The 16,940-nt window shown below is 39.8% G+C and overlaps 1 protein-coding gene across 2 annotated transcripts in view; it reads left to right on the top strand.

Annotated features, from left to right (window-relative positions):
* Positions 1-3,375: 3,375 nt before the first annotated feature.
* Positions 3,376-16,940, top strand: part of HSDL2 (hydroxysteroid dehydrogenase like 2) — a 64,974-nt gene continuing 51,409 nt past the window's right edge. The window contains exons 1-2 of one of the 2 annotated variants that reach the window (XM_032213153.1): positions 3,376-3,589; positions 15,971-16,134. In XM_032213153.1, coding sequence (XP_032069044.1) covers positions 3,573-3,589; positions 15,971-16,134 — 181 coding nt within the window. In that variant the 5' untranslated portion in view covers positions 3,376-3,572. The remainder of the gene's footprint in view (positions 3,590-15,970; positions 16,135-16,940) is intronic. The other variant, XM_032213152.1, reaches the window with a different exon arrangement.

Here is a 16,940-nt window from a genome sequence, read left to right as displayed (position 1 = left end):
TGCACGCATATACACATTTCCCATGCTTTGCCATGCTTTAAATTAAATTTTAGAGAATTAAAATTTAGAGGTACTCACCTTCTTTCCAGGCAGCCTTTGAGCTCAAACTCAAAACCCCTTTAAAACCTAGATCCAATGGTTAAGGCCAAGATAAAGTCCACCCACAGACTCAATGGGGTCTGTGCCGGCATGGGAGGCTTACCTGGGCCATATCCATTAGTTAGGCTAGCTTGGAGTCCCATTTGTGGGTTGCAAAAGGGACTAGCTTGGCCTTCTTAATGGCCCATTAACAGTGGGGATGGGCAGGAAGCTACAGGCAACTATTCTGTCTTTTAAAACATGTTTCTTTCTTTTCATATCCAGAGAAATATTCTGCCTTTTCAATATTTCCTAGGATATTTCATTTTTCTGAGAGAGGGCTGGATGATAACTTCCCACAGGTGGACAGGACCCCAACTCACCACATGGCATCTGAGAACTCAACCAAACCTGGATTCAAAACACAGCCTCCATGTCTCCAGTGTCTTTTCCCCCACTTGGAGCTGAACCCAGAAGGACATTTCTTTCATCACACCAATAAACCATCTTTCCAAGTAGCCTCCATCATTATGAATTACAAAGTCCAATAGCTAGAACTACAAGTTTAAGGCAAAACTTGGAAAGGTGATTTCCCCTTCAGTTTAGCTACTCTTTCACCTGTCATTGTGAAAGGTTTTTTTTTTTTACTAGTAACCAGTTAATTGTTTGTTGTGTTGGAAGAAATGTCCTTCTGGGTTTAGTTCCAAGTGAGGGAAAAGACACTGAAAACATGGAGGCTGCTTGGAAAGATGGTTTAATGGTGGACAGGACCACATGGCTTGAGCTCCTGGGGAAAAAGGGGATCACACACTACAAGATATTGGATGAAGAAAGAAAAAGAGTGAAATGCTGAAAGTCCCTGGTTTTATGCCCTCTCTGGCCTTTATCCTGATCTTGTATTCTGATTGGTTGTCAGACTCCCATGGGGCCATGCAGGGGCAACTGTGAAGGCTATGTTTTGAGTCCAAGTTTGGTTGAGCATTGCTTCTTCCCAGGTGCCCTGTGGTAAGATGGGTAAAGGGCTAATACTATCATGCCTTATCCCATCACCCTGGAGCTGAAGGGGGAGGTCTTTGTTATGTAGAATAGACCGACTCAGGTCTTTTAATGGCCCATTGACAAAGGTGGGGGCTATTAAGAGTGAGTTTAAGAGGGAAACATTATTCAGAAATACCAATGTGACTTTCAACAATGGAAGCATTGACATATCCAAATACTAGTGGTATGAAAAATATTATTACATACAAAGATATCTTAACAGAAAGTGGGGAAACTAAAAAAAACAAGAATTAGAAAAACAAGGGATTGATATAGGTTGGTTTTCACAATTGCAGATACAATCATGATATGAAAAAGATAAAAGGGAGTATGGTTTTAACTTAGGAAGTTCGGAGTTGGATAAGATACTTATGGCAACGGGAGAAAGAATAATCAAGGAATTATATAGCTACCTATTAAGACCTATGCTAGAAGAAGAAGAGGTAAAAGATACAATGTTAACTTGGGCAAAGAATTTTGGCCATACAATTGAACTAGAAAAGTGGCAGCAACTATGGGAAAGGAATTATAAACTAATCATATCAACAGCTTACAAAGAAAACATACAAGTGTTTTACAGATGGCACATGTTACCGGGAAAACTAGCTAAGATGTTTAAAGACAAGTCAGCGAAATGTTGGAAATGTCAACAAGCAATAGGTTCATACTACCACATGTGGTGTGCAGAAGCAAGGAAATATTGGACTAAAATAAGAGTATGGTTAAAGAAAATGTTACAACAAGAAATAGAATTTAGAGCAGAGATATTTTTATTAGGTATTATCCCAGAGAAATTCAAGAAAGAGGATACATTTGATTATACATGTAACTACAACAACGAGAATTGTATTTGCCAAAAATTGGAAATTAAATACGCTACCAACAGATGAAGAGATAATAAAAAAAGATATTAGATTGTGCAGAGATGAATAGGTTGACAATGAAAATAAAGGATTAAGAGGAATCAGAGTACTTCAAGACATGGGGAAGATTTTATGATTGGCTAGAGAAAGCAAGCTAGAAAAGAAAGTAGGGAGACGATAAAGTACTCAGATGATGCACTATTAAATGGAAAAGGAAGGAGGGAAGAAGGGGAAAACAGAAAAGAAAATATTAAACATATAAGTATATATTCAAGAACGAGATATAAGGAGTGGGGACATACCTAGGGTAGACTAGTGAAAGTAAGGGAATAAGAAATGATCCTTAATTATATCTGGGCTGACGGAAATACCATCCCAAGGAAATATAAACTGCGTTTTGAAATACATACCAAAAATAATAGAAAAAGAAAGGGAGAGAGGAGAGAAAGAAAGGAAGACGGGGGAAAGAAGAAAGTGGTAAGGAGAGGAGGATGGAAGGGGAGAAAGAGAAGGAGAGATAAATGTAAAGAATACTAATTATTTGAATGTATACTTAAAATGGTATGTAAGAGAATAAAAAAAAATTCTTTGGGAAAAAATGAGTTTGTTTCCTGCCTAAGAACATGTTTCTCCATTTCTTATCCAAGGAAATATAATATTCTGCCTTTTCAATATTTCCCAGGATATTTCATTTTTCTCGGAAATGGGTGGGTTTTAACTTCCTACACTAGGATTACAAGTTTAAGGCAAAACTTGAAAAGGTGATTCCCCCCACCCCCGGTTTAGCTACTAAGTCTGTCATTTGTCATTGTGAAAGGTAGGTTTTTTTGTTAGTAACTAATTAATGGTTTGATGTTCTGACCTTTTTCTTTCAAATGAGAGGCCAAATTCATACCCTTGGCAAATCCAATCATAAGGAGTTTAGCTTCGTATTTATTTAGACAGGACACCACGTCCGCCACCCGCGATAAGACGCATTTGCCTTTAAAACTAAAGTTATAAACGACCCGTGGCTTCAAATGCTTGGTTTCACAACAAGCGTTTTGCATGTTTTCATTGATGAGATTCGCTCTTAGTGGAAAAAAAAACAGTGACAGAAGCTCTAAGGAAAACCAGCCGTGGACGAAGAAAAAAAAAAAAAAATTCTCGCCCGTTCTTCCCAACCGTTAAAGACGAAAAAGCGAGGTCCCCCCACAAAAAAAACTACACAGACCAATCGCTTCAGTGAATCACGTGACTCGGACAGCCGAGGTTCCCGAGCGTTGCTTGCGGGAGCGGTTGCTAAGGACGCGCAGAATGAGGGGCTGAGTCAATGACGCAAGAGCGGGTTCCGGTGGGTGGGGTCAGTCTAGGGAAGCCTGGCGAGGGGCGGGGCTAAAGACGAGGCTTCTCTTTTCCGCGTGGCAAGCGAGAGGGGCGGGGTCGGAGGGATCGATTTCGATTGTTGCGCCCTTTTACTCTGGCTTGAAGGTTCTAAATCTAAGCAAGGGCAGGAATCTGAGCGGCCTTGCGAGGCACCAAGGCGCTGTCCCGTCCCACCCGGGCCTGAAATCTGCCCGGCGGTCCCCGCTTTAACTTTCGTCGGACCTGGCCATGCTGCCCAACACGGGGTAAGTTCGAGATCACGGATCAGGGGGCGGGTATCTTTCCTCTCTCTCTTGGGGACTTGCTTTGCCCGAGAGGGATCCTCGGGGGCTTCCCCATCATCTGGGTGAAAGTGATTTCGCGGGGCTTGGGTGGTAAGGATGACAATCGGCCAAAGTGATCTACTTTTTTGTTACAATTTTGCTGAAATTCTCGACATTAGAACCAACCAAATATCGGTGACACTTCGCGTTCTCCCGCGCAGGTGGGTCCGTGAAAGCTGATGTGGTTTGGTTAAAAAGAAATCCAAGAGTTTTGGTTTTGGTGCAATAGCCTTAGTGCAGAGGTCTTCAAACTTAGCAACTTTAAGACTTGTGGACTTCAACTCCCAGCTGGCTGGAGAATTCTGGGAGTTGAAGTCTACAAGTCTTAAAGTTGCCAGGTTTGGGGACCTCTGGCCCAGTGTGCTATTCTTTATCTAGAAACCCTTACGGGGGTAGTTTAGACGACCCCCTGCTCCCGAATGCAAAAAGTCCAAATCGGTGAAACTTGTGTATTGTACTGAACTACTCAGCATCAAGCAAAATATGGAGAGCTTGAACTCTGTGGCTGGAAAAGCTTAAGTCCCAGCTGAGTTGGGTCAAGGCTGCTTAGACCTTTAGAATGACAAAACCTGTTCATTCCAAAACAGTATATCTTGGAATATCGACTGGCTAGTTATGTTGGAAACCTGTTAGCATTGCACAGGAACTTTTAATCTGAGCTAGAACTACTGTCATATTCTAATGCACGCAAAGGTTTTTTGATTAAAAAAAAACAACCAAATCGCTTAAAGCAAACAGTTAAAATTGTTTGCATATAGGAATATAGTGAATGGGTGTAGTTAGTAAGAAAGGTCCTGAAGTGGCTGATTTGCATGGATTAATCAGGAAGATTTTAATCGGGATTGTTATGTTATTAGGTTGTATGTAGAATGGAGATCTATAATTGTGTTTGCCCAAATAAGTTTTCTGGGTTTCACAATGCATTTTAAAGGGTGGCTTGGTGAAACAGGTTTATGGAAGCAAAGCAGTCTTTGATATGTTAAAGCCTTTGTAATTTCTCGAAAGTTGAGAAGTGGCATAGTTCAAAATCTTTCTTCCATTGTTTCCACATATGTGCACTTTTCCCAGCTGCTTTGTTTCACTGGTGATCCCAGTGAACAAGTGGCTTTCAAAGCAGCCATGTCATCCCTTCTGAAATGCTTTCCTCAAACATTTTCTACTACATTAATGATCTTTCTATTCAGTGTTTGAAAGATGAGGGTGGATTGAGCAGGGTGTACAGTTCTTGAGTCTTTCAGGGGCTGAATGCCTGCATAAGTGTAAGTGTTCTGTTAGTATGAACATATAGCTTTATTGTTGGCACTTTACTCCTTGCCAAAAGTCTTTAGTAATCTTTGGGCAGGACTCTAAGATAAAGTAGGCCAACCTTTGTGAGCTAAGTGCTTATGAATTGTGAGGACATGTTGTGGACGTTCCACATTATATGGAGACTCAAATGACCACTTTACCAGAAAACAGACAGATGAAGTTGCTCTCCTCATGAGCTCTAGTCTTTCAAATATGTTCTTTATTACTTCCGTTTACTTTCCTTTTGAGGAGCTGATAGTAATAAACTTCAGCCAGCCACCTAGGAGTCCTTCAGAGGCAGGATTCTGAATCCTTCAGAAGATTTGTAGGAGGGCATTTTGCATAGCAACATGTTAGCTCCCTACCTGAGCTACTAAGGTTTATGGAGGAGTTTCCCCAACTTATGGTTCTGGCTGGAGGACTTTAATTTGCTGTTCCTGGGTGCAGACTTGGAGACTGTTTAGGATATGATGGCAAACATGGATATGAGTCAACTATCTTTAGCCAGATTCTGGCTAGGGAAAGGAGGGGGCGGGTTGCCACACACATAATGGGTCAACTTGCCACAGCGAACTTGGCTTTGGACCAACTCACCACGGCCAACTTGCTGCAGGACAATTCAGCAATTCAATTTAATTAAAAAATATTTTAATTTTGGTCATTCACATTTCATTTTGTTCCTCCTTTGTGGCATTCTTTCTTTATTGATTCCATACCACCTCTTCTTTGATATTAGCATAACTCTTGTTCTGTGGCAAATTATCCCGCATAGAGTTGGCCAAGGTGAATTTGGAGGATATTATTTGTCCCTTGTGAAAATATCGCTTCCCATTGGATTTGAAGTTTGCTGAGATTGTACACCACTGTAGAGAGGTGTCCATTCGATTTGTCCATGCCAGACATGCTACAGGGTTCCAGAAGAAGCTTGGGGTTATTACTGGGACAATTGAGACCTTACTCGCCACTTGGGTTGCATTGCACTTTAAGGATTCTGTGTACATTCATGCTTACCAGAGGAAAACAAACAGCAAAGGTCTTTCTTAGGCAACAAGGATACCTGTAGATAACTAGTCTATGATTCTGGTCAAAGTGATTCAGTTACTCTTGGGGAGTGAAAGTTTTGGGGAAAACTTAGGGGCCATCATGAGGATTATTCTAGGCGTCTCTCATATAAAATCACTTGGATTTGTACAGAGTTGGACTGAAGTGCCTGAAATGAGGACTTGCCAGTTATCTGAGAGGAGTTTGAATGAGTTAGTCCTGATAAAATGGACCGCAGGGTATCAGTGTTTTAGATCCCTGTCCTTTCTGCTTATTTAAAGCCTCATGTAATGGACTGTGAAAATAGCCTTAAGATGTAGGAACTTGCATATATCTTCTCAGCTGAGTCCGTCAGCAGAGCAGATTGCCGCGCCTCAGCTGTTTTCCTCCCCAGTAGTAATGCAGAAGGTACTTTTTCTCAAAACTACGCATGGGCATGAAGCAAAGCGCACGATCACTGAACCGGTTGTTAAACTGGCAGGATCCCACCAATGCATACCTTTTCCAAATAAAAGAAATCCAGGTAATTAATCTCTACTGCTCTTTATTATCATTCATGGCTGGATGCCTTGAGTAAAATGAAACTAAAAGAAATATTTTTAAAAAACGTATTTATCTTGTTGATTTTTTTTTGAAAGTTTTTGAGAAAAAAGGCTTTTACCAATATTTACCTTCCCTCCCACACCCGAACCCAACCTCCCCAAACCTTCCCCCCCCCGACTTCCCAGAACAAATACAGAGTATAAATCTTTAACAAAGGTGTTCTAAAATAAACTTTAAAAAAAAGTTAGTATCATCTTTCATTTGAGCTTTAACTCCTCTTTTGTTAGGCTAACTCTAAACAGATTATATCATTCCTTGCTTCTTCAGTCATAAACTATCTGGAATTTCTTAGTCCCGTATTTATTTTGAATATAGTCAATCCATCTTCTCCACTCCAGTTTATATTTCTCATTTGAGTGGTCTTTGAGGTATTTTAGCCATCTCTGCTAAGTTTGTAACTTTTAATGTCCATTCTTGAATAGTAGGCAAATCTTCTTTCTTCCAGTATTGCGCCACCAACAGTCTTGCTGCCGTTATTAAATGCAAAATCAAGTTAGTCTCTATAACAGTACAATCAGTAGTTATACCTAACAGGAATAACTGAGGGGTAAACTTTATCCTTTTTTTAAGAACATTTTGCATAATCCACCATATTTTTATCCAAAATGCTTTAACCTTTTTACAAATCTACCATATATGGTAATATGTAGCATCAACACAATCACATCTCCAGCATTTAGGTTGTAAATTCGGATACATACAGGCCAGTTTTTAAGGATCTAAATGCCATCTATAAAACATCTTATAAAAATTCTCTCTCAAATTTTGGGCTTGTGTAAATTTCTTACCCATATATTTTCCCATGTATCCAACATTATTGGTTCTTCAAAATTTTGTGCCCACTTTATCATACAGTCTTTGACTAATTCTGTTTCTGAACCCATTTCTATTAATACATTGTATAGTCTTTTTATATGCATTTGACTTTGATCCCTAATTTGTTTTAGTAAATTATCCTCATTTTGCGTAAAACCAATTTTTTGATCTTTTTTCCATCTGGCCTGTAGTTGCCCATATTGAAACCATGTTTGAATTACCTTTTCCTCTTTTAGTACATTCAAGGGTTTTAGTTGTAATACACCTCTTTCTAAAGTGAGAAGCTGTCTGTATGTGGTTACATCCTGTTTTTGTACTATATTTATGTTCTCTATTGCATGTCTGGGAATTGCCCACATAGGTATCTTATCGTTTAGTTTATGTTGATATTTTTTCCAGACCAGCAATAGAGCATTCCTTAAAATATGACTTTTAAAATTCTTATTCACCTTCTTGTCATATAACAGATAAGCATGCCAACCATATACCAAATCATACCCTTCAATATTAAGTATTCTATCATCTGTTGAGTTAATCCAATCACTGATTACTGATAAAACTACTGCTTCATAATATAGTTTTAGATTTGGCAATTTCAAACCTCCTCTCTCACGTACATCTTGCATAATTTTAAGTTTTATTCTCGGCTTCTTCCCTGCCCACACAAATTTGTTAATACCCTTCTGCCATTCTAGCAAGTTTGCATCTTTTTTAAGTATTGGTATCATTTGAAAAAGAAATAGAAATTTAGGCAAGACATTCATTTTCACTGCTGCTATTCTTCCCAACAAGGATAATTGTAATTTTCCCCAATTTTTCATCTATGTCTATATACTATGCCATAGTGGCTCATAATTATACTTATATAGTTTCCCGTTTGAAGTTGAGATGTAGACTCCTAAATATTTGACCTTTTTAACTATTTCACATCCTGTCATTTTTTCTAAGTCTTCCCTTTGATTAGTGTTCATGTTTTTAACTAGCATCTTTGTTTTTCCTAGGTTTATTTTAAATCCAGATACTTGGCCATGTTTATTAATCATATTCATTAAAACCTTGATAGATTTCTCTGGTTGAGTTAATGTTATAACCAAATCATCCGCAAATGCACGTAGTCTATATTCTTGATGCCTGATCTTGATTCCCTGTAAATCATCTGACCCCCGTATTTTATTCAACAATAATTCCAGGGTTATAATAAACAATAATGGCGATAGGGGGCAACCCTGTCTTGTGCCTTTCTTGATTTTAAATGGGTCTGTTAAACTTCCATTGACTATAATTTGTGCTGTTTGTTCCTGATATATTGCTTTAATTGATTGTAAAAAATACTCTCCTATTTGCATCTTTTGCAGTGTTTTCATTAAAAATTGCCAAATCACTCGATCAAAGGCTTTCTTGGCATCTAAGAATATAAGTGCTGCAGGGGTTTGATTATTCTTTCCCAAGTATTCCAGTATATTAACAATTTGTCTTACATTACTTCTCATTTGTCTCCCTTGTATAAAACTGGTTTGATCATTATGAATCAATTGCTGAATAACCAACATTAACCTATTCGCTAATATTTTTGTAAAAATTTTATAATCTATATTAAGTAATGATATAGGTCTGTAATTTTTTGGTTGACTAAGATCTTGATCTTCTTTAGGTATCAGGGATATGAAAGCTGTCTTCCAAGATGGGGGTACCTTCCCTTCCATTTGGATTTTATTAAATAATTCCTTAAGGGATTCTATCATTTCTAATTGTAAATTTTTGTAATAAGCCACTGTCAAACCATCTGTACCCAGTGCTTTCCCTGCCTTTAGCTGTTTAATTACCGGGAGGATTTCCCCCGAGGTTATTGGTTGATTCAATCTTTCCCTCTGCTCGTCCTTAACTATAGGTATTTTTTCTTTGTCCAGGTATCTATCTATATCAAGACCTTGTATTTTGTCACTCATGTACAATCCTGTAAAAAATTCACGAAAGGCCTTTTGAATCTCATCCTGTTGATACACTTCTTTCCCTTTGTAATGTATTTTCGATATATTGCAAGATTTCTGTTTCTTCCTAGTCAAATATGCTAACCATCTACCAGGTTTATTTGTGTTTCAGAAAGTATTATGTTTTGCATATAACAAATTAGTAGCTACCTGGTCTGACATCAGCATATTAAATTGCGCTCGTAATAAGGTAATTGCTTCTTTAATCTTCTTATCTCCTGGGTTTAATATTAGCTCATGTTCTCTCTTCCTAATCTCTTCCTCTAGTTCATTTCTTTTTCCCCCTGTTTACGTCTATGTAACCTATTTAAATTTATTAGCACTCCTTGCATGTACGCTTTACTTGCATCCCAAACCATTTCCATAGATGTGCCCTTATTCATATTAAAAACAAAATATTCTCTCAACAATTTTTTACATTCATTGACATTTTCCTCATATCTAAATAAATTTTCATTTACTCTCCAAGTCCTTCTAGCTTCCTTCCCAAATTCCAACTCCATTCAAACCGGATTGTGATCTGTTAAAGCTCTGGAACATATCTTTGTCTTCTTCACCCTAGAAAGCAAATCATTTGTTGTTAATATAAAGTCAATCCTGGAAAAAGATTGATGTCTATCAGAAAAAAATATAAAATCCTGTTCTTTTTCATTCCTTTCTCGCCAGATGTCTCTTAGCTCCATATCGTGCATCATATAAAAAAAAGACTTAGGTAATTTCGCTCGCATTTTGATATTTTGCAGGAGACCCTTGTCTTTCTTGGTATCCAATCACCCATTAATATGCAAGATCTATAGTCCCACTGTATTAACTTAGTATGGAGCGTTTTGTAGAATTTGTCTTGTTGTTGATTGGCAGCATATATTCCCATTAAAAGCATCTTTTCCCCTTCTAATGCCAGTTCTATTGCAATATATCTTCCTTGGGAATCTGCTTCAATTAATTCAGCTTTCATGTCCTTTCTTAAGTAAATAACTATACCATTTTTCTTCTCTGGGGCGGAGGCTACAAAGTGTTGTCCAAGTCTTGTATTGATCAAATATTTCTGGTCAGTTAATCTGATATGTGTCTCTTGCAAGCAAATTATATCATTCTTAAATTGTTTCAAATAATGATTTATTTTCTTCCTTTTCTGTGGAGAATTTAAGCCATTAACGTTCCAGGTTAAGAACTTAGTTGTCATCTTTAGCTCCCTGAATCTTTTTAAGAGCCATCTGAAAATCCTGTAGTTTGGCTTTCGGCCTGGCTCCTCCTACTGCTTCTGAGCTAAAACCTGTGAGTTCTTGAACCGTTGCATGTGTTTGTTGCAAAGCTTGTTGCTTTTTTTAACTCTTGTTCCATACGCCTGGTGATCACGCAGGTTTGTCTTTGCTCCTTCACTCCTTGTAGTTCTGAGAGAGGAAGTTGATCCAGCCTTAATGATCCATGGGTATCTTGCTGTCTGTCCTGTCCTTCTTGTTCTCTTTCTCTTGGTCCTGGCGGGGGAGGATGTCCAGCCTTCAGTATATTATTATAAAAATCTTAAGCCTTCCATACTGAGTTAAGACGATATCTTTGTCCCTGGTAATTAACAGCTAGTCCAGCTGCAGCTTCCCATCTGAACTGTAACTGATAGTTTTTGAGCTCATCCACTAAAAAGGCATAATCTTTCCTTGATCTCAACATTTTGGGTGGTATTTCCTTCAAAACAATCACCTCCTGACCCCCAATTTGCAACTTGGTTTTATAAAACTCTTGCAATATCAAATTCCTCATATCTCTCATGGCAAAATACACCACAATGTCCCTTGGAAGTTGTTTTTGTCTGGCAAGCCAGGAATTAACACGATATATCTTGTCAATCTGCCAGTCGAAATCCCCTCCTAGCCTTCCCATCAATTGATTCTATAGCTTCTGAGAAGATCTGCTTCAAATTTTCTTGGTTATTCTCTTTAAGGCCCCTTATCCTTAAAGCAAATTCCATCTGCCCCTATACTGCAATATTATAATTTCATTTTCTGCATCATCAGTCTTGCGTTGGACCACATCCATTTTCATTACCAGGTTAATATTGGAATCACTAAGATCTTCCAATTTATCTTCGATTCCTGATACATAACAAGATAAGCATTTAAAAGTCTCCAAAATATTGTCTCTAATTTCTTGATTACGAATCTGGACCAAATTCATAACTTCTTCTGACAATTCCTTAAGAGCAACAGAGATATTTTCCTGTATTTTAATTTCCATCGCAGCTGCATGATTTTTTAAAGCCACAGTTAATGCCTCACTTAATTCTTTTTGCAATATTTCTCGAATCAGAGGTTCCCCAGCAGGAGTAGGAGGGGGTTGGGAAGGGAGTAATGACTGTAATTTAGATGCCGGAGCAGGTGAACTGCCAGCGCTGGAGGCGATTTTTTGCTTAGAGGCCATATCTCATTTAGTCTTCTCCACCCAGCTACTAAGTCCAGGCAAGCCGCTTGTTCCAGTATTAACTATGTAGTTTAGTGATAAATCACTGATTTAATGATCTTTAGATGGTCTAATCTCCATGAAAGTCTGTAACATCACCCAATGACCACGCCTACAAAGCTGTTCGGCGCCATCTTTATGTCTTTCTGCCAGGTAATTACACAGAAGGATTTTTTTTTAAAAAATGGAGTTAAAAACTGATATATACAATTAGAAGTTCTCCAGTATCTGTCTGCCCGTGTTGGAATCAATTATAAATCAATCCTTGAGCTGAGGGTGAACATATGCCTTCGTTCTGCAAAAAGGCAGAAAAAGTCCTTGGCGCGGAGAATTCACTGAGTTCTAGGGTGGCTCACACCTTCCACCCCCAGATTTATGTTCTGGGGGCGGGGTTGAATGGAGCACTACCCAAACAGAGCTTTGATTTGATATGATTTGATTTTATTGCATTTATATGCCGCCTTATTCCCGGAGGGACTCAGGGCGGCTAACAAATCAAAGGGAGAGAATACAGACAAGGGGAAAAACAACAAACAAGCAACTACAAAAAGAATTTAAAAACAATCAACAGCCATACAGTTTGAGCGGGGACGGGAACTCGTCAACCCCAGGCCTGTTGGAACAGCCAGGTTTTAAGGGCTTTGCAGAAGGCCTGAAGGGTGGTGAGGGTCCGAATCTCCATGGGGAGCTCGTTCCAGAGGGCCGGAGCAGCCACAGAGAAGGTCCTCCTCCGGGTGGTAGCCAATCGGCATTGGCCGGTAGATGGGATTCGGAGGAGGCCTACTCTGTGGGATCTAATAGGTCTGTTGGAGGTAATTGGCAGCAGGCGGTCTCTCAAGTACCCAGGTCCAATACCATGAAGGGCTTTATAAGTGACGACTAGCACCTTAAAGCGTATCTGGAGACCAATGGGCAGCCAGTGCAGCTCGCGGAGGTGTAACGTGGGTGTACCGGGGTGCACCCACAATCGCTCGCGCGGCTGCATTCTGGACAAGCTGAAGTCTCCGAATGCTCTTCAGGGGCTGCCCCATGTAGAGCGCATTGCAGTAGTCCAGTCTTGAGGTCACAAGGGCATGAGTGACTGTTGCGAGTGCCTCCCGGTTCAGGTAGGGATGCAACTGGTGCACCAGGCGAACCTGGGCAAATGCCCCCCTGGTCACAGCCGACAAATGGTGTTCTAAAGTCAGCTGTGGGTCCAGGAGGACTCCCAAATTGCGAACCTTGTCTGAGGGGCGTACAATTTCACCCCCCAGCCTGAGAGATGGAATATCTGGCCAATTGTTGGGAGGAAAACACAAAAGCCACTCGGTCTTGTCCAGATTGAGTGCAAGCTTGTTTACCCCCATCCAGACCCTAACAGCCTCCAGGCACTGACACATCACGTCAACTGCTTCACTGAGTTGGCACGGGGCGGACAGATACAACTGTGTATCGTCCGCATACTGGTGATATTTTATCCCGTGCCGTCAAATGATCTCACCCAGCGGCTTCATGTAGATGTTAAACAGGAGGGGGGACAGGACCGAACCCTGCGGCACCCCACACTTAAGGGGCCTAGGGGTCTATCTCTGCTCTCCAACCAACACCGACTGCGATCTGTGAGAGGTAGGAGGAGAACCACCGAAGAACGGTGCCTCCCACCCCCACCTCACACAACCGTCGCTGAAGGATACCATGGTCGATGGTATCAAAGGCCGCTGAGAGGTCAAGGAGCACTAGGACGGGGGCATGACCCCCATCCCTGGCTCTCCAGAGATCATCGGTCAGCGCGACCAAAGCAGTTTCCGTGCTGTAGCCAGGCCTGAATCCAGACTGAAAGGAGTCTAGATAATCGTTTTCATCCAAGGACCGCCAGAGTTGAGAGGCTTCTCACCTCTCCTCCTATGCCCGAAGGAGAGGTAATCAAACTGTCAAACAGTTGATGGATGCTGTTTAGACAGCTTAACGCAGCCAAAGGTCCGGAGCTGTTAAAAAAAACAACTTCCCACAGACACCGTCCAAACCGGAAGCCGCATCTTGTTGAATTTTGTTGCAATTTTATTGCATAGGCACTAAAGTAAAATTACTTGTTAAGTCTTGTTAATAAGTCTCTAAAAAGCCTTCTTAAATAAAGAAACTGTTCAAATAGTTGAGAGAAACCCTTCTGAAATCTATGGACAGAAAAAATAGTCATTCCCCCCCCCCCTCTTTTTTTTAAAGTTATATGGTAATAGGTACTGTTTTGGAAAAATCCTGTATAATGCACATATGGTCCGTCCAGTATTTTTCAGAAATGAGTAGTTCAGAGAGTCAATCAAGCTTTGTATTTCTTTGAATTCATAACTCCAGGTACTGGAGCTTTGATATATTGTTCCCAGGCTAGAACTTATTCGTAGCCGTCCAATAATTTTATCTTTTGTTTATGGGAATTAATGGAGAACACTGAGATAGCATTCCTTTTGAACACTATGAATGTCTTCTGTGCAAGTTCTGTTTCAGTTTGTGCTCATCTCTTCCTTCCATTGATAGGGACTTCTTGGTTTTAGTTAAAGTTGTAGAGTTAGGTTACTGTTAAGAACTTATTCTTAGAGTTAGGGTTGTTTTTAATGATGGTTCCTTTAAGTTTTCCTCTTCAACATAGTAGCAGCAATAGCACTTAGCCATATACCATTTTACAGTGCTTTACAGCCCTCTCTATGTGGCTTACAGAGCCAGTATATTGCCCCCAACAATCTGGGTCCTCATTTTACCGACTTCAGAAGGATGGAAGGCTCAGCCAACCTTGAGCAAGTCAGGATTGAACTCCTAGCTGTGAGAATGCAGAATTAGCCTGCAAGACTGCATTCTAACCACTGTGCCACCGTGGTTCATGGTGTCACGTCGATGTCAACTTTTAGTGACCACACAGATAGTTTTTCTCTATGATTTTATAGAAAACTGTATTTTAACTTGCAGTATCTTAAATGTATCCTATAGTGTTGGGATAGTCTTTTTTTTTAACAATTAAAACGGTTATTACCATCCATACCATCCATCCGGCTAACCCTGGGAGAAAGTTAACTTAGGACTTGGCAGAATCTATCTTTGAATAAATGAAGATTTGAAGAGAGCACAGCCCTAATATCTGCCTGATATCTGCCTGTCCAGAATGTTTCAAGCATCCTATTGAACTTAATCAATAGAAAGTTAGAAGGTTCCTCCCCCTGCCCCATTCAGAACACAGACATCTGTGAGCTACTGGTGTATTTGGGGTGGGAAAAGCAGAAATGAAGACTGGGCCTACATTTGGTGAAAATTGAAGATACTGGGTGGAGGTGCAAATGAGAAGCAGATTCATTTGAAGATTAATTTTCAATCCTAGAGCTTTTTGGTATTTGGCTTCTAGCAGTGCATATGTGCACTCATGCTCATTATTCTTGGTACTATTTCTAAGACCTCAAGCAGTTCCTATGTTCCTTGGGTTTAGGATTGAATCAAAGATCTCCTGAAGTCTAAGAATCTGATCATATATTCTGCATGCAAAAGGTCTCAGATCCAATTTTTAATATTGCTAAGTAGGATTGGGAAAAGCCCTATGTAAAAACTAGGAGAGCAGATGACAGTCAAAGTACACACTGAATTAGATGGCCCAGTGACAAAACTATAAGGTTGCTCTAGTTGCATAAGTATTGTATTGATATAACTCTTAAAAATCTATTGTGATGAGTTTGAATGAGCAAGAAAAGCAGTTCTTGCTGATCTTTATCTGGAGAAATTAGTGTATTGTCCTGGAAATGTTACTGAAAATTACACTATTAGTATTCTTTGCCATGCAGTTAATGATAAAATCTAAGAAAATATGCATATTTACCCAATACATGCAATACATGCGTTTATTGGCTGGATGTCCTTCCTGACACCTATGCGGAGTTCATAGATATATAATACAACATTATTTTTGTAAAATATTGCCAGTCACTGGATTTGAATCTAGTTGCAAATTTTAAATTTACAGATATGTAGCAATTTGAAACAATTGTGATTCAAGATTCTCTATTTTTCTAATGTTTAAATGTATTTTTTCTGCAGGCATGGATGCATCCTTCTTTCATTCCTGGTTTTCTAATTTTCTTTCTTTTGGTTTTTTTTTTTTTTTTAGGAAGTTGGCTGGATGCACTCTCTTTATAACAGGTGCAAGCCGTGGCATTGGAAAAGCAATTGCCTTGAAAGCAGCAAGGGATGGAGCAAATGTTGTTATAGCTGCTAAGACGGGAGTACCACAACGCACACTCCCAGGAACAATCTATACTGCTGCAGAAGAAAGTAAGCCTTGAGAAAGAGACATGGGTGATCTGAGTTCCACTATTTGCTATAACCTTCAAATCATTTGGGAACTTGATCCTTCAACTCAATTGACCAATTATATTGCTGCCTCAAGGGGCATTTTCACTTTTATTCTTTTGCTTAAATCAACCAAGAAAGAAAGAAAAAGAAAAAATAACATGGACCAGAAAAAAGTGATGGTGATAGAAATTCCATTGCTAAGTGACAGTAGGGTTAGGTAGGGGTATGAAAAGCTGGAGAACTAACGGGGCCTGAAGAAGAAATTCAAGAGGATATGCAAAGTCATGGGTAAAGTGATACCAGTGAGGCTAGGAGTGCCCTAGGTGGCTCCAACAGATCCCAGGGCTGCCATCAGAGCTCTCTGTCTAAAAGAGTGCAATAATATGAATAGCTAAGATGTAGATTAACAGAGTTGGAAGGGACCTTGTAGGACATCCAGTCCACCCCCCCCCACACAAGCAGACCCTATACTATTTCTGACAGATGGCAATCCAGTCTCTTCTTGAAAGCTTCCAGTGATGAAGCTCCCACAACTTCTGAAGGCAAGCTCTTCCATTGGTTGATTGTTTTCACTGTCACAAAATTTCTCTTTATTTCCAGATTGAATCTCTTCTTGTTCAGTTTCCATCCATTATTCCTGATCTTCAGGTGTTTTGGAAAATAGCTTGACCCCTTCCTCTCTGTGGCAGCTCTTCAAATATTCGAACACTGCTATCGTATGTCCCCTGGTCCTTCTCTTCCCTAGACTAGCCATATCCAGTTCCTGCAACCATTCATCGTATGTT

The sequence above is a fragment of the Thamnophis elegans genome, chromosome 3 (genome assembly GCF_009769535.1).
Source record: "Thamnophis elegans isolate rThaEle1 chromosome 3, rThaEle1.pri, whole genome shotgun sequence".
NCBI classification, from domain to species: domain Eukaryota; kingdom Metazoa; phylum Chordata; class Lepidosauria; order Squamata; family Colubridae; genus Thamnophis; species Thamnophis elegans.
Note: the sequence above shows the minus strand (reverse complement) of the source record. Positions and strands in the feature narration are given on the sequence as shown.